The sequence below is a fragment of the Cucurbita pepo genome, chromosome 1, assembly GCF_057944985.1.
Source record: "Cucurbita pepo subsp. pepo isolate OVF chromosome 1, ASM5794498v1, whole genome shotgun sequence".
NCBI classification, from domain to species: domain Eukaryota; kingdom Viridiplantae; phylum Streptophyta; class Magnoliopsida; order Cucurbitales; family Cucurbitaceae; genus Cucurbita; species Cucurbita pepo.
The window spans coordinates 18,836,421-18,855,759 of NC_141798.1; the positions used below are offsets into that span (position 1 = coordinate 18,836,421).

At 35.1% G+C, this 19,339-nt stretch overlaps 4 protein-coding genes and 4 non-coding genes across 19 annotated transcripts in view; 4 read left to right on the forward strand and 4 right to left on the reverse strand.

Annotated features, from left to right (window-relative positions):
- Nucleotides 1-575: 575 nt before the first annotated feature.
- Nucleotides 576-662, reverse strand: TRNAY-GUA (transfer RNA tyrosine (anticodon GUA)). The gene is given in 2 exon segments: nt 576-611; nt 626-662. It is a non-coding gene; the product is annotated as a tRNA-Tyr (tRNA).
- Nucleotides 663-796: 134 nt separating this feature from the next.
- TRNAY-GUA (transfer RNA tyrosine (anticodon GUA)) lies at nt 797-884 on the reverse strand. Its single transcript is given in 2 exon segments — nt 797-833; nt 848-884. It is a non-coding gene; the product is annotated as a tRNA-Tyr (tRNA).
- A 150-nt stretch (nt 885-1,034) lies between these two features.
- Nucleotides 1,035-1,121, reverse strand: TRNAY-GUA (transfer RNA tyrosine (anticodon GUA)). Its single transcript is given in 2 exon segments — nt 1,035-1,070; nt 1,085-1,121. It is a non-coding gene; the product is annotated as a tRNA-Tyr (tRNA).
- Nucleotides 1,122-2,324: 1,203 nt separating this feature from the next.
- Nucleotides 2,325-2,410, reverse strand: TRNAY-GUA (transfer RNA tyrosine (anticodon GUA)). The gene is given in 2 exon segments: nt 2,325-2,360; nt 2,374-2,410. It is a non-coding gene; the product is annotated as a tRNA-Tyr (tRNA).
- A 732-nt stretch (nt 2,411-3,142) lies between these two features.
- Nucleotides 3,143-6,984, forward strand: LOC111791378 (uncharacterized). Of its 5 annotated transcripts, XM_023672709.2 has the most exons (6): nt 3,143-3,397; nt 3,494-3,553; nt 4,599-4,751; nt 5,507-5,594; nt 6,380-6,446; nt 6,672-6,984. In XM_023672709.2, exons 3-6 carry the CDS (start codon nt 4,628-4,630, stop codon nt 6,723-6,725), a joined length of 333 nt encoding a protein of 110 aa, XP_023528477.2. In that variant the 5' UTR covers nt 3,143-3,397; nt 3,494-3,553; nt 4,599-4,627; the 3' UTR covers nt 6,726-6,984. The 5 variants fall into 5 exon arrangements, with proteins under 5 accessions (XP_023528477.2, XP_086978831.1, XP_086978824.1 ...); XM_087122705.1 differs by lacking the exon at nt 3,494-3,553 and having other exon boundaries at nt 4,468-4,751; XM_087122698.1 differs by lacking the exon at nt 3,494-3,553 and having other exon boundaries at nt 3,145-3,397.
- Nucleotides 6,985-7,325: 341 nt separating this feature from the next.
- On the forward strand, nt 7,326-10,779 carry LOC111801214 (serine carboxypeptidase-like). Its single transcript, XM_087126340.1, has 9 exons — nt 7,326-7,740; nt 8,249-8,420; nt 8,621-8,740; nt 8,961-9,104; nt 9,194-9,344; nt 9,453-9,541; nt 9,844-10,102; nt 10,179-10,312; nt 10,463-10,779. The coding sequence occupies exons 1-9, from the start codon at nt 7,343-7,345 to the stop codon at nt 10,589-10,591; spliced, it is 1,596 nt and encodes a 531-aa protein (XP_086982466.1). The 5' UTR covers nt 7,326-7,342; the 3' UTR covers nt 10,592-10,779.
- A 927-nt stretch (nt 10,780-11,706) lies between these two features.
- On the forward strand, nt 11,707-15,069 carry LOC111779103 (uncharacterized). Of its 6 annotated transcripts, XM_087126349.1 has the most exons (4): nt 11,707-12,282; nt 12,442-12,513; nt 13,851-13,929; nt 14,071-15,069. In XM_087126349.1, the coding sequence occupies exons 3-4, from the start codon at nt 13,904-13,906 to the stop codon at nt 14,906-14,908; spliced, it is 864 nt and encodes a 287-aa protein (XP_086982475.1). In that variant the 5' UTR covers nt 11,707-12,282; nt 12,442-12,513; nt 13,851-13,903; the 3' UTR covers nt 14,909-15,069. The 6 variants fall into 6 exon arrangements, with proteins under 6 accessions (XP_086982475.1, XP_086982486.1, XP_086982470.1 ...); XM_087126360.1 differs by lacking the exon at nt 12,442-12,513 and having other exon boundaries at nt 14,118-15,069; XM_087126344.1 differs by lacking the exon at nt 12,442-12,513 and having other exon boundaries at nt 11,708-12,282.
- A 1,486-nt stretch (nt 15,070-16,555) lies between these two features.
- Nucleotides 16,556-19,339, forward strand: part of LOC111792388 (exocyst complex component SEC8) — a 32,212-nt gene continuing 29,428 nt past the window's right edge. Inside the window, exons 1-2 of one of the 3 annotated variants that reach the window (XM_087125356.1) lie at nt 16,556-16,696; nt 17,819-17,873. In XM_087125356.1, the coding sequence (XP_086981482.1) occupies nt 17,832-17,873 (42 nt within the window). In that variant the 5' untranslated portion in view covers nt 16,556-16,696; nt 17,819-17,831. Of the gene's footprint in view, nt 16,883-17,761; nt 17,874-19,339 lie in introns of all 3 variants that reach the window. The other 2 variants (XM_087125353.1, XM_087125352.1) reach the window with 2 other exon arrangements.

Genomic DNA, 19,339 nt, shown 5'->3' on the forward strand with positions numbered 1-19,339 from the left:
CCAATTGATTGGAGTTTTTAATATAAAATAAATTAAAAATAAAAATAATTAATTAAATTCTAAGAGCAATTCATAGATTAAAATTTTAAAAGAATAAATATTCCGACCTGTCGGATTCGAACCATAGACTGATTACTGATTAGAAAACTACAATCCTCCACTCTACCAACTAAACTAAGATCGGCTTTGAGTTAATGACCTAAGGATTACTGATCAACAAACTACAATCATTCACTCTACCAATTGATTGGAATTTTTAATATAAAATAAATTAAAAATAAAAATAATTAATTAAATTCTAAGAGCAATTCATAGATTAAAATTTTAAAAAGATTAATATTCCGACCTGCCATTCGAACCAGCGACCTAAGGATCACTGATTAGCGAACTACAGTCCTCCGCTCTATCAACTAAGCTAAGGTTGGCTTTGAGCCAACGACGTAAGGATTACTGATCAACAAACTACAATTATTCGTTCTATTGATTGTAATTTTTAATATAAAATAAATTAAAAATGAAAAATTAATTAAATTATGAGAGCAATTCATAAATTAAAATTTTAAAAGCTTTAATATTCCGACCTATCGGATTCGAACCAGCGACCTAAGGATTACTGATTTGCAAACTACAGTCCTCCGCTCTACCAACTGAGCTAAGGTCGGCTTTGAGCCAACGGCTTAAGGATTACTGATCAACAAACTACAATTATTCGTTCTATTGATTGTAATTTTTAATATAAAATAAATTAAAAATAAAAAATTAATTAAATTATAAGAGCAATTCATAAATTAAAATATTCCGACCTGCCGGATTCGAACCAGCGACCTAAGGATTACTGATTTGCAAACTACAATCCTCCGCTCTACCAACTGAGCTAAGGTCGACTTTGAGCCAACGGCTTAAGGATTACTGATCAACAAACTACAATTATTCATTCTATTGATTGTAATTTTTAATATAAAATAAATTAAAAATAAAAAATTAATTAAATTATAAGAGCAATTCATAAATTAAAATTTTCAAAGGTTTAATATTCCGACCTGCCGGATTCGAACCAGCGACCTAAGGATTACTGATTTGCAAACTACAGTCCTCCGCTCTACCAACTGAGCTCAAGTCGGCTTTGAGCCAACGACTTAAGGATTACTGATCAACAAACTACAATTATTCGTTCTATTGATTGTAATTTTTAATATAAAATAAATTAAAAATAAAAAATTAATTAAATTATAAGAGCAATTCATAAATTAAAATTTAAAAAGCATTAATATTCCGACCTGCCGGATTCAAACCAGCGACCTAAGGATTACTGATTTGCAAACTACACTCCTTCGCTCTACCAACTAAGCTAAGGTCGACTTTGAGCCAATGACTTAAGGATTACTGATCAACAAACTACAATTATTCATTCTATTTATTGTAATTTTTAATATAAAATAAATTAAAAAATAAAAAAATTAATTAAATTCTAAGAGCAATTCATAAATTAAAATTTTAAAAGCATTAATATTTCGACTTGTCGGATTCGAACCCGCAACCTAAGGATTACTGATTTGCAAACTACAGTCCTTTGTTCTACTAACTGAGCTAAGGTTGATGTTGGCAACTAACTGAGCTAAGGTTGATTTTGTGCCAACAACCTAAGCATATCATTCACTCTACCAATTAATTGTAATTTTTAATATAAAATAAGTTAAGAAAAATGAAATTTTGAGAGAATTCAAAGATTAAAATTAAAAATAATTACAACTCTGAACCAATGACTTAAGGATTATTGTTTGCAAACTATAGTGCTCCCCTCTAATAACTGAGCTAACGTTGGTTTTGAATCAACAACTTAAATATTTCTCATCAAGCTCTATAATCTGATTATAATTTTTAATTTAAAATTAATCAAGAAAAAAGAATAATTTAAAATTAATTAAGAAAAAAGAAAAAAAAATAATTAAATTAGAGAGGCAATTCATACATTTAAAACTTAAAATGAATGACTTATGTCAATTATTGTAATTTTTAGTTTAAAATAATTTAAGAAAGAAAAAAAAAATTTTGGGAGCAATTCATAAATTTAAAAGAATAATATATGTGATTGTAATTTTAGAATAATATATGTGATTGTAATTTTATTTTAAAATAATTTAAGGAATAAAAAAAATTAATGAAATTAAAATTGGGAGCAATTCATAAATTTAAAAGAATGATTTATGTCATGTAATTTTAATTTAAAATAAATTAAGAAAAAGGAAAAATTAATTGAATTTGGGGGCAATGAATTTAAAATAATTAAGAAAAGGGAAATTAATTAAATTAAAATTTCTTTAAAGTCCGACCTGCCGGATTCGAACCAGCGACCTAAGGATTGTTGAATAACAACTACAGTTCTCCGCTCTACCAACTGAGCTAAGGTCGGTTTTGTGCCCTACAAATATTAAAAATAAATTTATCAATAAAATAAAAGGTTAAAATTCGAACCAACCTAAGGATAACTGTTGTCAATATGAATGTGAATAGTGAAAACCGACTACAATGGAGAAAATAAAAGAATTATAAATGAATAAAAACCACATGAAAATAACAATTTGAATTGAATAAATATATTTACAACTCGACGACACAACTACCGTCCTCCGCTCTACCAACTGAGCTAAGGTCGGTTGTGAAAAATTATATAGAAATATATAAAATAGTTATTTTATTCCCTAAAATGAATGATAAAATTAAAATAAATAGGTTGCGGTAATTTTACAATTTACCTACCTTTTTTCTTGGTTGCCATTTTAAAAAAGTTTTTTTTTTCAAGAATATAATACATTACACGAGTTGAATTATAATTTTGTTTCAACCGGATTGGTTGAATTGGTAACTCGAATGAATCGAACATGGTTCACAAACACAACTCGACCTCTTATTTTAAGTCACAATATATCATTGAAAATTTTAAAAAAATTTAATCTAGCCCAATTTTAAAAAAAATATATATAATCCGACCTCTTTTATAGTTAAAATTTGATAATTTAAATTCTTTAGTCACGCGAACAATAGCATCAAACCAACAAGACGATAGGAAAGGACGAAAAGACCCCTACTCCACAAATTAGGTATTGGGGGGTTTTCGTCCATTCACTCAAATACTTCAATTAACCAATCGTAATCACATCCACGTCAGCAACCGACGTTGGTCGTCAAATCGGAGAAGAAAAGCCATGCATCCCATTTGCACGTCGACAAAACGATTGCGATTTGTTCTTTTCACCTCATTTTAATTTCCTTTTTCTGTTGGCCTCGTTCTCGATTTTTCGCTCGAACTCCGATAGTGAGATTGGATTTTTATTTATCTTATTGTGTTTGTTCTTCCGTTTCGATTGGAATAATGCTCGTGTGACGTTCGCACTTCGAGGTATGAACTTGAACGCTCTGGTTTTTGGCAAATCTGTTTCTTCCTTCTCTTGTTTTGATTTGGATTTTCGATTCTTTGGATTTTTTTCCCATGTAGATGGTTGATTTGATGTTTATTGGGCCAAAAAATGTATTTCGTATTGTGGAGAATTCATTGGTGAGTCTTTTTACGGGATTTTGTCCTGTTATGGACGAAATAATCTTTTCTTTTATTTCGAGTTTAATCTTGGTTTTTCGATTATCAACCGAAAAATGGCCGAATTCGATTGGTTAGATTAGGTTATGGGAGCAAGAAATTTTGTGTCGTACAGTTGTTGGTGTTTTCAGTTGAGAAATTAGGAACTCTCGTTTTTCATTTTCATTTTGTATACGATTCATTTTGCCTAGAACTTGGAAGAACTATCTTGCATTTGATTTCTAAACGGATGAACGGTATTAACTTTCTGTTCATTTACCTGATTGGTTCATTAGACGAGACTCCTTGGATCTCAAAGCTGGACCTAATGGTTTGATTAGACCGTGATGATAATTTATGATAGCGTTTGTTTTTTTATGTGGAAAATTGCGGAGCGTCTTGGCTTTTCTTGACAAAAATGGACAAAAACTCTGAGGATCCCTAAATGTTCACGGTTCTTGATGGAACATTTCTCTTAGGGCCAAAGTAAACGTTACTTGAGAAATTTGTTTATCAACTTAATACGCTTTGATCTCTTAATGGAAATTAGTGCCTGATGTAAATTTAATTGAGGACTGGATAATCGGATTCAAAATAGATAAAACAGTTTTGCAACTTCAAACAATTTTCTTAGTATAATAGAATTATCAACCAGTTTCCTTGCTAGTTTGATTCTGTCAATCGAGTTAAATTAGAAGTTCATCGAGTTTCGTTTCGGGGCAAGTTCAGATAGGTTAATAAGATTATTCGTTTCAATTTGAAACTAGACTGATGTTCTAGATCTTAGCATATATAAGATATACAATGAGAATATTTGTTTAATTTTTGTGAATTTGTCAATTTTTCTTGTCAGTTTTGATGATTTTCAGTGTGTTTTCTCTTTTACGTTTCATCAGATGAAAAACACAGGTTTTTATGCTAAGTGGCTGCTCTCTCAGAATGCTTGTTATGCCAGAACTTGCTTTTCTTTGTAGTTAGAGCACTTCTTGTGTGCTTCTAAAAGAGAGCACTTGCTTTATAATTGCAGGAGGGAATGAGTCTATTAGTCCAGAGAATATGGAGATGAATAAAGGAAGTTCCCATTCGAAAGAGAAACCGTCTATGGGTCGTTCTTCGTTTTCCAGTGAAGTGAAGAAGCCTTCAGAGAAGGATTTAAGCTCCTCCACGTTTGTTAATCAGGGTAAGCAAGCATCTATGAAGTTTGTAATACCAGTTTCAGATTTGATGTTTTATATGGATAAGCCACCTGTTCTCTAGTTTCTTGGAGTTACTATTTCTTATGTGCTTATTTGTGCCTGCTATATATAATTGATGACCCCATAGAATTCAAAACTCTTAGAATAAATGCTCAAAAGAAAAGAAAGAAAAAAAAAGTAAAGCTTGTTCTTTGGTTCTACTCATGCAAATTTATATATTCCATTCAATTTAGAGGCTCCAACCATACTCTTTCATTTAGGAGTGACCGAAAATAGGAAGCGATAAATCCCCATTTAGTTTCTTGCATCGTGTTGGAATGTGTTGATGATCTAGAACGTCGCTTTCGTAAAACGTGAACGAAATAATGATAGAATTATTGATAGAGTTTTCTGAATGTGGTAAATGTGTGTGAGTTATATAAAGGGGGATGTCAGGCATAACTGAAGGTAAGATTGAAAGGAAAGTGGACTAGTAGTAATGGCTTGGCAGAGGAGGAGTTTTTCTGAGGGAAGATAGGCGGCACCTTCATGACCCATACTTTTTTGTTTCATTGATTGAATATCTGATGAGGCATATCATGAATCTTTGGCCTTTGAATGTGCTCGAATCGTCTTAATAAGGAATTCTTTGTTTCGTTAAGCGTAGATTTTTCGAAATGGTGACAGTAACTTGTAGTAGTTATTACTTTTGGTTTGAAATGTGTTTTTCATTGTCAATCTGATTGGATGTGTTGTATAGCTGCAATTCATTGGCACGAGAGTAGAAAGAAATGGATCGATAAACAATTTCTACAGCAACAAAGAATGGAGAAGGAATCAATGATAAGGTGATCTCTTGCTCTCTTGAATGTTCTCAGTTGCAGATAGTTAATCATTCTATTAGTTTTGTTGGTGAACTTGAAAAAAATGTTCATAATCAATAATCATAATAAACACAACAAATTACCCTAAACAGGAGTAGGCAAACAAGTAGACATCCCAATTTTTTAGGAACAAAATATGCCTGAAGATATTATTAACTTAAGCCTATAGATTTTTACTGAACCTTTTCTAAATGTCAAGCTAGTGATTACTCTGACCACTTGATGGAAATTAGATAGTTGTTGAAATAAAAAGGTTTCGTAATTCTGCGGATGGGCTAAGACATTTTCTCTCGACTAAAAGGTCTAAAGTTCGTAATTCTTCTTCCTAACAAACATATTGTTGAACGTTTGTTCAATTAAGGTCGTACATGTTATTGAACTCAAAAAGGTTTTGTATGTTCTTGAAATAACTCTTTGGGAGGATAAGTTCGCTTGATTCAAAGGTGTCGTTGGTGACTCGCTGGTACTTGTCGTTATAAATGATACAAAAGTCTTTGTATGGAGAAAAAAAAAGGGGAAAAACAGAAAGAGTCATTTTATATCTTGAAGGAACATACCTTTTCCATTTTTTACTAAACCTTAAACCTTTTTCTATCCTTTACGGTCGGTAAAAGACGAAAGAAAAAGTACCCAATAGAGATGATAGATAACTATTTGGTTTCTTCTGTCACTTTCATTTATCCCAGTGAAGAAGCATTTCTCGTTAGGAACATAATTTGAATGATGAAATTTTCACTTTGAATTTGCAGCTGGTCAACAGCATATGAAGATCTGCTTTCCTCTAACGAGCCCTTCAGTGAGCCTATACCTCTCCCGGTAAGCTTCTGAAAAGTGCATTCAATTTCCAAGTATATGTGCGTGTGCGGTCGCATATAGTCCTTCATCTTGCTCGATCGGTTCTTTTCTGAACTCAATATGTGCGGATGAGAATTTGAATCTTTGACTTTTTCGAAACCAGGATTTTGTTGTTGGCAGTGCATACATATTTTCTTGGTTCTTTTCAATTATAGCGTTTATTGATGCTTGTTATGTGACTAACAGGAGATGGTAGATTTCTTGGTTGATATTTGGCACGACGAAGGGCTTTTCGATTAGCGGTAGACAAGATTCGAGATCGCAGTCACCAACTCGAGCTCATACTCAATGACCTGCTACTACCTCCAACTACTGATTCTATGAAGATTATAATTCTCAACATTGTTGGCATCCTTGTTCAAACTAACTACTAATTCAACATTATTTTACTGCCATGGCGGTAACATTTGATATTTAAGTTGAAGTTTCAGAGTCATGGAAAATTGGAAACTCGTTCGGAGAATTATTTTTTTAAATAAATTTATTTTTGTAATCAAAATTATTTTTATTATCTGTGATCATGTTTAATTGGAAAAGAAAACTCAAAATTTACCCTTTGTAACTAATTATAGTAATTAATTAATTTAAAAAAAAAAACATCAATTTTTTTTTTTTAAATTTTAGTTTTATACTTTTAAAGGTCCAAATTTGATCTAGAAATTTTAAATTGCGTGAAATTCACGTTAATCTGAACCGCTCATGTACACAGGTCCCGCATGATCAAAATTGGCACAGTAATGGACGGTCAAGATCTATGTTAAATGCGTTAAAGCAATACAAGTGAAATATTCTCAAGCAATTCCCCTCCATTTCTATATATATATATGTTTTGAAGTTGTTAGCATTTTCCAGTAGCTATGTTTCAGAGAAACATTTTCATTTTCAGAGGCGAGAGGATAGGATTTCCTAGGGAACAAGAAATGAATGGCTCGATTTGTGTTTGTATTTTGCTATCCCTTTTGATTCTTTCTCCGGCTTCTGCTTTGGCTGGAATCTTCGATGATCCTAGTATTCCGTCCTTCAATTTTCCTTCCGACCAGGCTGAGAAGCTCATCAGAGAGCTCAATCTGTTTCCTAAAAGTGATGCCAATATCATCCATCGGAGTATCGAAAATTCCTCTCTGATCGCCACCGGGTCGAAGAAAATCGTGGAGAGGCAGTTGAGATTCCCAATCCTTGGTGATTCTGAGGTTTCTGTGGAGGACTTGGGCCACCATGCTGGATATTACAAGATCGAACACTCTCATGATGCGAGGTGAGGTTTTAGCAACCCTAGGATTTCGGTGGTTTACTGGAGAGTTCGGTGTTCCGTGCATGTTGGATTTTATGTGCTAGGTTATTTCATCGGGCACGGTATCTTATAGAATTATTGTTAAATGTGGTTCGTGTATATCTAGTTTGTTCATCTGAAACTTATGGTCCATGAAGATGATTCGATGACAAACATGTCGATTTTCCTTCACAGTTTACCAACTGCATGCGTTGTTACGAAGTTGTGGATGTCGTTGTAGATACTTTCAGCATATATACTAATTAATAATTATAATCTATGTTTTAATCGCAGTTAGTTTTAGTTTCAATTAATTGAAGTGGATCCTTTTTTTTCCGCTACTGGTTGTATCTGTATATATATATACATATCTTTTGCTTGAATATGAATTGGAAATTTTGTTGAAATTACCCTGATTTGATTATCAGCAATTGCTCTGTTCTGTTACAATTTGCGTGCTTGCTTAGAGTTCTAACTGTTCTCATTTGTGTAGGATGTTCTACTTTTTCTTCGAGTCCCGTAACAACAAAACAACAGATCCTGTCGTTATCTGGTTGACTGGAGGCCCAGGATGCAGTAGCGAATTGGCTATGTTTTATGAAAACGGTCCTTTTAAAGTTACTAATAACTTGTCACTTGTTTGGAATGAATATGGTTGGGATAAGGTATATTTGTTTGTTTTTCTATTTGATCTAGATATATATATTTGTTGTTCTCGATTTGGTTGTATCGATTGTTTTTAGGGTTAGGATCTTGCCGAGCAGTTAGGCAACATTCATCCATTTCTACTTTTATTTGGCTACCATATCTATTTACAAAGTTCACTGGCTGATAGAGAATAGTTGTTTTACTTCCGTTGCTGCAGGTTTCAAATCTTCTGTATGTCGACCAACCTATTGGGACTGGTTTTAGCTATAGTTCTGATAGGGAAGATATTCGTCATGATGAAAATGGTGTTAGTAATGACCTTTACGACTTCTTGCAGGTATTTTCCCTTCACTTTTCTTTGCTTAGTTACTGTTATTACTAATTGGTTTTGGAGGGAAATGTTTCGTAGTCGTTATCATTATTGATTCCACATTTAGTAACGCAACATCAAATTGATTCACTGTAGAGGAATGTAGAGAGATCGAAATTAATATCAAAACTCACCTCTATTATTGTAATAATTTTTTTTTTTTTTTTTTTTTTTTTTTTGTAATCAGGCTTTCTTTGCGGAACACCCCGACCTTGTGGAGAATGACTTCTTCATAACTGGAGAATCTTATGCTGGGCATTATATTCCTGCTTTGGCTGCCCGGATTCATCAGGGAAACAAAGCCAAAGAAGGAACTCATATAAACCTTAAAGTATGTCTATTGTGTCTTAAAATTAGATCAGAAAAATATAAGAATATTCTTCCAGCGACTTGATCCATCTTTAAATACGTTTGTGTCAGGGATTTGCTATTGGCAATGGGCTTACTGATCCAGCAATCCAATACAAAACTTACCCAGACTATGCATTGGACATGGGCATCATTACAAAGTCTCAACATCGTCATATTAACTTGTTGGTTCCACCCTGTGAACTTGCAATTAATCTGTGTGGTAGGTATTTAGTAGCTTGGCATGTGATTTTACCGAGACATTGCCCTTTGTCTCTAGCTTCTGATGGCATCTGATGGTATTTTTTGTTGATACGCGTTCCTTTTCTAGGTACTGATGGCACACTTTCTTGCATGACTTCTTATTTTGTTTGCAACGCCATATTTACCAGCATCATGTTGCATGCCGGTGATATGAATGTAAGACTACTGCTTTTCTTTCCGATTATAGCATTAGAGTTTTAAATTATCTGCACTTCTAATGACTTGGTTTGATTAATTTGTTAGAAATAATTGGTTTATATAATTTACAAGGTATATAAATACAAGTAATTCACGATTTCCAGGAAGTTTCAACATCGTTTCTGTCGTGTTTCCTCATAATCCGAATGCCTTTCACGACAGCAAATATTTAAGTATACTTGTGTCTGCAACCCGTTGATGGAAAATGGGAACCGTGTAGGGTTATAATGTTGATATTAACGTTTTTCACTCTTGTTCAGCACTATGATATCAGGAAAAAGTGTGAAGGGAGTCTCTGCTACGACTTCTCAAATATGGAGAAATTCTTGAACCTGCAATCTGTTAGGGAAACGCTCGGAGTTGGGGACATAGAATTTGTTTCGTGCAGTCCTACTGTCTATAGGGCGATGCTGGTGGACTGGATGAGGAACGCCGAAGTGGGTATTCCTGCTCTACTCGAGGACGGGATCAAGTTGCTTGTATATGCGGGAGAGTATGATTTGATCTGCAATTGGCTAGGTAACAATATTCAAACATGATATACTAGATCTTACGCATGTTTTTCTAAGATTGGAGTGTCTATGTATGTGGATAGGCAATTCAAGATGGGTAAATGCTATGGAATGGTCTGGTAAGGAGGAGTTCGGGAATTCTCAGAACGTCCCTTTCCTAGTCGATGGTTCAGAAGCAGGATTGCTTAAACAACATGGCCCCCTCAGTTTTCTCAAGGTTCTCTCTCTCTCTCTCTCTCTCTCATATGTGACTCAATTTCGAAATGGTTAAAAATCATTCAAACTTACTTTTGATGGTACGAAGATCATGTTTAAACGCAACAAATCTCTTGTAACCAAATCATTTTGATTGTATATTCGATAATAGGTTCACGACGCGGGTCACATGGTCCCAATGGACCAGCCGAAGGCGGCATTAGAGATGCTAAAGAGGTGGACTGGAGGCGCGCTCTATGATGAATCATTTGAAACAGGAAACATGGTCGCTCAGATGTGATCCCCACCATATTCGGGCAACGTTACAGCAGTGTCCATCCTAGTGGACATCTGTAATTCCAAGTATGTACCTATCTTCGTATTTTCCGGATTCGTTTAAATGTTCTGTCCACGAAGTTTCTTAAGCTTCAATACACCCTGTTTTTCACTAAATATTAGTTATGAAATACATCATCTTTATAAACGTTAGTTATATTAGTTAGAGAAAATGAAAGAACAATTAGAAGAAAATAGATAAATTAACTCCTGAATGTGAGTGCGGCTGTGAAGACGATAATGACGGCGGCAGCGGCGGGGCGGATATCGGTGGTAATGGAAGGTTTCATGGTCGTTGCTGTTAGGGTTTTTGGTTCTTTTCCCCTCTCGCGCCATTTGTTCACCTTGAGTCTCCGGCTATGAATTTGGTGATCGTCTCATAGGGATCCAACTTCAACGGCTAAATAAAGATCCCATGCTTTTATTTTACAAATATTATTAAGTCATTTTATTTCTTCTTATTATTTAAATTTATATTTTATAATTATTTATAAAACATATTACACATATGGATCAACCTTCAATGTCTGTAAAATTTCCGATTTTGGCATATAAACATTTATTTTTATCACTAAATATATAAATAAACTAAGATTTGTTGGACAAAATAAAATTTGGAAATATTGATATTTTTTCTTTATTGGTTTGGTTTCTAAGAATATGTGAGTGTTGTGATTTTGGTCTGTTTTTTATTTACATTTTAGACTTATTTGTTAGGTTTAAAATTATAAGAGATAATTATCTAATATGTTAGACGAGGTTTTGATTTGGTCTCTTCATTCCCAAATTCATTCCCAAATTAACTGATGTGGGATACTTTCATCTAACACCTCTCCTCGAACAAAGTTTAATCGAGGCTCGACTCCTTTTGAGTATTTTCTAGTCACTTTTTTACTATGCCTTTGAGGTTCACAATACTTTGTTTGACATTTGAGGATTTGCCAATCTATTGGCACGGTTAAGTTTAGTGCATGACTCTGATACCATGTTACACAAACACGACTCTCCACAATGGTATAATGGTATGACTTTGCTTTGGACTTCCTCAAAAGGCTTCATATCAATGGTGAAAGTATTTTTTTGATTATAAACCCATGATCATTCCCTAAATTAACCGTGTGACACATTCATCTAACATAATATTCGTTCCAAGTTTAATTTTGTAATAAGATACTAATTACGGTTCTTAACCTTAATAATTGGTGATTCCGATCCATAATGAACATTTTAAATGTCTGATTCGATATCATGCAATTGTTTAAGTCCGAGCTCGGATTGAGGAAGAAGGAACGGAGAAAAAAAAAACACGATAATAACGTAGCCTTTCCGAAAGAAGAATAAACGTAGTGAAAAGCCCTTGAAAACTAAAGGAAGGAAAAAGAGAAGATTGAAGCAGAAGAGAGCACGTGAAGAGGAAAATACATACATATATATATATATATATATTCCTCGAAGTCCCCACCAATTTCTATGTCGGAGCTCTGCTGACGAGAATTAAGTTTGAATTTGTCTCTACATGTCGTCATCGGCGCACTCGACAGGATTGTTCCGATAAAGCTCAAAGAGGAAGACAAATTCTGGAGCTCTTATCTGCCTCTACGGCCCTTCAAGAAGCCTCGGATAAGCAATAATCGTCTTGGCCTTCCAGGATTTCCTGTAAGTTATCCTATTCATCCATCCTAATTATGTTTCTTTTCTTATATTCATATTGTCGGAAACATTAGATGAAGAATCCAGATGTTTTTTCTTGAAATGTTATGATATTTTAGCTGGGTTTTGGTAATGAGAGACTGTAAATTGTTCTTGGTTGTTTAGATTTGAGATGAATGTTCATCGTGGAAGAGACTGATGTTGGCGTTGGATCTGAAACATTAGTAGCGTTTCATGGTGAGATTGAATCAAATTTGTGTGTCTTTCATGGGCGACGACGCTCGATGAAAATCTCGTTTACAAGCTGTAGATATGGACAGGGGGATGGAATTGTTCATTCCCCCTCGTATAAATAGTTCCCAGTCTTTTACAGTTCTTTAAATTATGATATTAAGGAAGTTTTGATAGAAGCACCATTTCAATTCCATTCCAAACCTGTAAGGATCAGAATTAGGTTCTTTGTAATGTTAGTTTCTTAGGAAGTTCCCTTTATCTTTGGTACTTTTAGCTTCAGCTTCGGTGTAGTTCTCCGACCATCTATGTTCCGCTATAGTCATTGATTGTGACACTCCTAATCCACCGCTAGCCGATATTGTCCTCTTTGAGTATTTCCTTAAAGGGCTTCTTCTCAAGGTTTTAAAACGCGTTTACTAGGGAGAGGTTTCCACATTCTTGTAAAAAATGTTTCGTTCCTCTCTCCAACCAATGTGAGATCTCACAATCCACTCCCTTGGGGGCCAGTCTCCTAGTTGGTATACTGCCTAGTGTCCGGTGGCTCTGATACCATTTGTAACAGCCCAAACCTATTGCTAGCGATATTGTCCTCTTTGGACATTCTCTTCAAGGGCTTCCCCTCAAGGTTTTAAAATGCGTTTACTAGGGAGAGGTTTCTATATCCTTATAAGGAATGTTCCGTTTCCCTCTCCAACCAATGAGGGATCTCACGTTGATCCTCAACAAGTTTAAAGAACTTAGTCTGTCTGATGTTTCGTTAAATTCCTTGTCTCAAAAATCCAACCAAAGCTAAGTAAACTCGTCTCAAAGTTGAAGTAGTTCCATCTAGTCCGAGTTTTGGACATTGTAATTGGAACTCAAAGCTCCCACAACGATTGTTATGCATTCCCTTCCCAAGATATCTTGAAAATTCTTAATATTTTCCTTACCGTTTACGTAATAATGGCAACTATGATGACCCAAGTCCATCGCTAGTAGATATTGTCCTATTTAGGCTTTCTCTTTCGAGCTTTCCTTCAAGGTTTTTAAAACACGTCTACTAGGGAGAGGTTTCCACACCCTTATAAAGAATGCTTCATTCCCCTCTAGCGGTGGGCTTGGGCCGTTACAGTTTAGTTGAGTTATGTGGTAAATATTATGTTGGCTAGTCACGTTTGTAACGCATGTATCAACCACTATTAATCCGACTACTCATACTTGTCTGTGCTTAATTCATGAGTAAATCATTATCGCGAGATATTTGTTTCGGTTTATGTTATGCTTTCATTTTGCAATTGCCCACACAGAAGTTAGTGTATTAGAACAGAAAGGATTTGATTTGTTTTCTAATGTGAACATAGTCATTGGTTGTTGAGGACTGCCCAATGCCAAACGTAAGCAAGTCAGGCTAAGTATGGACGGCAAGGAGGAGATAAGAAGGTTTCCATTTTCTATAAATTCTAAGACTTGCACCAAATTTTTATTAGCTTAGTTCAACAATTTGTTGTTTGTTGTTCATTTTCCATTTTTACTCTTTTCATTTCAATGGGCAATTACATCTGTTATGTTTCATAAACCCAGTGATGAACTGCCATTCACCTTTGAAAAGATGTATGGATTCTCCACAGTTGATGGCTTTGTGGAGATAGTCGAAAGCTCGGCCGAGATGATCAAGTATATCGCAAATGAACCGTCAACTGGGCTTTTCTACATTCAACAGCATACAAAAAATGCCGTTCCCAACGTTCTCAATATGAAGAATAGTGTGGCGAACACGTCTCGTGAATCGACTTTGCACACTGAAGATTCGGAGGATTCGATCACGATGTTGAGGTCAATGAAAGAATGTGGATTTCCCATTGCTGATGAGATGATTAGAGACATCAAAAAGTCTCTTGCTGTAATGTCAACCAAACAGCCAAGAAGAGGCTTGATCCTTAGTACTTATGGTATGCAGCCACCGGGGAGAGTAAGCACTTGGAGGTCAGCCACTTGGGGGCGAAGTGTAGCCATTGCCCCGGGTGATGACGACGGTGGTGGCTATATTTCAACGGTATTCAAGTCAGCTAGAGAAACAGCGAGCAACTTTAAGTGGCCACAGCTCGACATCGTGGAAGATCTTGCACGAGTCGAAGTTCATAAGGCTCAGCCAGAACCTAACCAACCATCAGTTCTATCAGCTAGTTCTAGTTCGTCACAGCCAGATATGGATAGCGACGAGCTGCCTCTGTCTTGTCAAGTGAACGATGTGTTGCAATGCGACGATCGGGTTGATGTTGGTTTGGACACTGATGTACTTTCGGTGTCCGATCGTTTTGACGATTTCAGGGCTGATAAAGAAGCAAAATTGAAAGATTGGTTGGAAGGGTCTGGCAGCTTGAATGATATAAGAGATTTGAGCGCAGGGAAAGGGCATTAAGATTGATATTGATGCGTTATTTAACTGTAAAAATGATAACATAAAAACCACTCAAAATACACTTCAATTCCATCATTGAAGAGTTGTATTTCTATAGCTTTGTAATGTGATGGTATTGGATTAAGGATTTGAGTTGAATCGTACATAGAAAGTATAAAGCATGAGTTCGTACGGAAGTAAAATAAAGTGGCTGAATGTATTGAAAAATTTATCGTTCGAGTGATTCTAAATCGCGTATGGACGATTTCTTAATAAGCCGATAATATTGATGTCATCAGGTGCTAAATCTGGATGTCAAATCTCGATTCGAATCTCTATGAGTTGCTTGTGCAACATTTGCTCCTAACACTAAGTGAGTCAAACCAATTTGTATTCGTGTCGCCTACGGTTGGACAACGTATACTCAAGTCTCTAACCCTGTTTGATTGTGCAATGCTCACTCTCAACACCAAGTAAGTTAAACCAATTTGTATTTGCGTCACTTACGGTTGGACAACGTATGCTCAAGACCTTGTTTGATTGTCCACACTCACTCCCAACACTAAGTGAGTCAAACCAATTTATATTCGCGTCGCTTACGGTTGGACAACATATGCTCAAGCCTCTGACCCTGATTGATTGTGCAACGCTCACTCCCAACACTAAGTAAGTCAAACCAATTTGTATTTGCGTCGCCTACGGTTGGACAACGTATGCTTAAGCCTCTTGCCTTGTTTGATTGTGCAACACTCACTCCCAACACTAAGTGAGTCAAACTAATTTGTATTCGTGTCACCTACGGTTGGACAACGGATGCTCAAGCCTCTGACCCTGTTTGAGAAGAAAGTTTTAAAAAACGGGGCAAAGAGATTTTTGAACACGAGTTTGAAAGTAAGAATGAAGGAAGATTTAAAAGTAACGTTATATAACTATAAGCAAAATGTGCAACACAACGTATTAAATAACATATAATTTTTTGGGTAGTGAGAATTTGACAACTAGTCGCATTTCATACCGTACATTTTGAGGCAATTCAAGCCTGACAGGTCTAGACGTGATTCCTTTGAACGTGTGACAAGTCTAGACATGATTTCTTTGAACGATCATACAAAATCATGAGAGAAGTTGACAACTAGTTAGACCATCTATAATACAAGGCCTAGACATGATTTCACGAGTAGTCGTACAAACAAAAAATACAACATGAAATTAAATAAAGGGTGCGCCGTGGCATGAGCATACAACTACGGGTAATACACACTGGACGAGCATAACCGTGATACCTAACAGTAGCAACACCTACCAGTCTAGAGCCGACTACAATCACACTACACTTAGATGGTTCGACAGGAATCTCGTCTTTGATCGTACAAGAAAATCAAGATACCCATGTGAAACCAAATAATTATAAGGCGTATCTAGTAAAGTATGGCCACGATCAAGTACATAATCAATGGAAAACGAAATAACGTAAATATAACAATTTAATTATATAAATATTATTAATTGCCAACATAAATGTTAAAGTCGAAGTTTCAATAAAAAAAATAAAATAAAATAATATTAGTTTATTTATTAAGACGAACCCAAACCGTAAATACCACCAATAACTATATATAACGCTTTAGGGTATAATCGGCGGATCAACTCAATTTGCCGTCTTCATCACCGTTTCTCTGATTCTGAGCAAAATCAGAGCAATAATTCAACTTGTTCTCTGTTATCAGCATTCCGTAAGAGTTCTAGACTCGGTTCATCTCCGTCGTCGGCCGACGAATCAGCCCATCCAACCGCCGTGGCACTCAATCTGTAATCTCTCGCTCTCTTTCTTGATTGGGTTGTGCAGTGTCAATTGCTTCCCCTTCTGCGTCCATTAAAGCTGTCGGTTTCCGTGCTAGCAACATATTTCTGGCTGAATTATTTCTCTGTCTCTCATTGTCCTGCGTGATCTTATTTCTTCAGTCTTCCACATTTGGTCTATGTCTCTTGGTTAAGGTGTGTTCTCTTGATCTCGCTCAAGGTTGTTTCAATTATGTTGGGTTTAATGGGTGAGGATGCTGGTGATGTATCATTTTTTCGGTATTTGATTGATGTTTTCTGAGAATTCTAACGCGGAGTCTGGTTTTTGGTTTCTGGGTGTATTTATTATTTTTAATGGTTTTAGTTGATGCAATCTGGTTTTTGGTTTCTGGTTGTATTATTAATTTCAATGTTTTTAGTTGATGTAATCATTTTTAATTTTTTTTTTTGTGCGTTGAGCTTGCTATAATGCGTGTAAATATAGAAAATATTGGTCTCCGTCTTGCTTTCCCTCCCTTTCTGGTTGGTCATTGTCTACTGTAGTCTGCTGTACCTTTGGAATTGTGAAATTTACAGAGTGTTATTATTATTGTTTCTGATATCCGTGGGTGGCCTAACTCCTACAACATTTGGCTGTCAAAAATTCGTAGGATTTTCTCTATAAGTTTGATCCCATTACGAAAAATGCTCATGTTAAGGAGGCATTTTGTCCTTAAATGGTTCAAGGTTTTACTATTTGTAAATTTAATTTAATAAATGAAATTAGTTTCTCAAATTAATTTCCTGCTGCATATTGTTATTTCCTGTAGATATGCTTCTCAAGGGGGAGAGGAAAACTGTTATAATAGGTTGTTTTGCCCTTTCAGCTTAGTTTCTAGAATTAGTTGAATGACTTGAGTTGCAATTTAACAATTACCTGCTTGCTCTTTTCTATGTAAAGGCTTTGAATTTTTTGTGATTTGACAGTCCCTCAAAATGGCTGCATTGGCCCAATTCGTTTTAGGAATGTTATTTGTGAATACTTTGCTGTTTTTCTTTAGTTCGTTGTTATAATAGGTTGTTTTTCTCTTGCAGCCTGGTTTCAACAATCAGTGAATGAGCTCTAACGATTACCTGCTTGCTCTTTTTTAGGCAACAGATTGAAATGGGAATTTTTGATGGCTTGCCAGTCCCTCCCGAGAAAGCAGTGAGTCCTCTTTTAGACGTGCATTATCATGTAGTTTCTTGGTCTATATGAGCTATGATTCTTCATTCATTCCACGATTTTTTATAATTGTCTATCAATTTTATCTTTATGTTTTTCCATGTCCAAATAAGGAAAAGTTTTTAACTCCATTGCCCCCTTTCCATTTCCACCTTTCTCTTTCAGTTTCAGTTTCAATTCAAAAAGGAAAAAAAAGAAAAAAGAAAAAAGAAAAGGAATAGCAAAAGGTCTTTAATGCGAACATGTATAAGATCATATTGGTGTACAGAAGGATATTTGGAGGTTTAATTTGTGTTTGAGTAATTGCTTGTAGCAAGTTCTATTCTCCTTCTGTACAGCTGGAAAAGTTCATCGATTAATAGCTTGAATCTTATTCTTCTTGTGATATTTGAATTACTTGGGATGCTTTTCTTCACACATCATAAATTTTTTGTACTCGTATTATATTTTCTTCGTATTATATTTTCTTTTCTTTTTTTCTTTTTTTCGCTCCTCTAGGATTAGTGTCTTTGAACATGTTGTCTTTTCCATTAGTCAATAAAATTTTGTTTCATGTTACGAAAAAACTTGTAGCAAGTTTTAGAATATGATTAATTCTCCCGTACTTTTGATCCTGTGCATGTTGACTTGAGGTAGTCTTCTGAAGCAATGTGCAAATTCAACTCTTAAAATACTTCCTGGTTGTACGATAAAATGCAATGATTGAGAAGAATTGATTTAAATCAAGACATTTCAATCATGTAATATGAACTTCAAGGAAGATGAGTTTCATTTATTCTTAGATGGTTACAAATTGTGGGTGGATGATAATCAATAGTTATGGTGTTTTAATGTATTTTAAGATTTTTTTATTTACTTCAAGGTTGCATTTACATAGTGACTAATTATGGTCATAAAGTATGAAGACAGTTCTTCCTCATGGAAGGTCAAGGGTTTCATTTTGAGGCTACATAAAACCATGTATGTTATTTTTGTAAAGTAGACTTGAAAAGTGTTGTAAAAAGGGCATTTGTGTTTTATTTTAGCCAAAGGCGAAGTTTCTTTGCAATTCTACGTAGTCTAGGTTACATGTTTAGAATCATCAAGCTTGACTTGATCAATTTTGTTTGTGGAGTGACTGGAATCTCAAACAAGTGTTCTTGCCTTGAGATATTTGATCAACAAGGTAATTTGAATCTTATTTTCTCTCGGGGTGGTTCCTTATCATTTTGAGGTTCTTGGATGTATTTAGATCTAAAAGTCTCAATAAGGTTGTTAAATCAAATTCTCAAGAGTTGCAACCATTTGGAATGAAATCAAATTGATTTGGGGGTTTTAGCATTTGTGAACTAGGGGTTTGCATACCCATGGCATTTAGGAGGGTTCTTAGATTCAACTGCTAGTATGAAGGGTCATTGTCGCTAGTTAATATGGAGCTTCCAACAAGGATTGGATTCTTCTACCAAAAT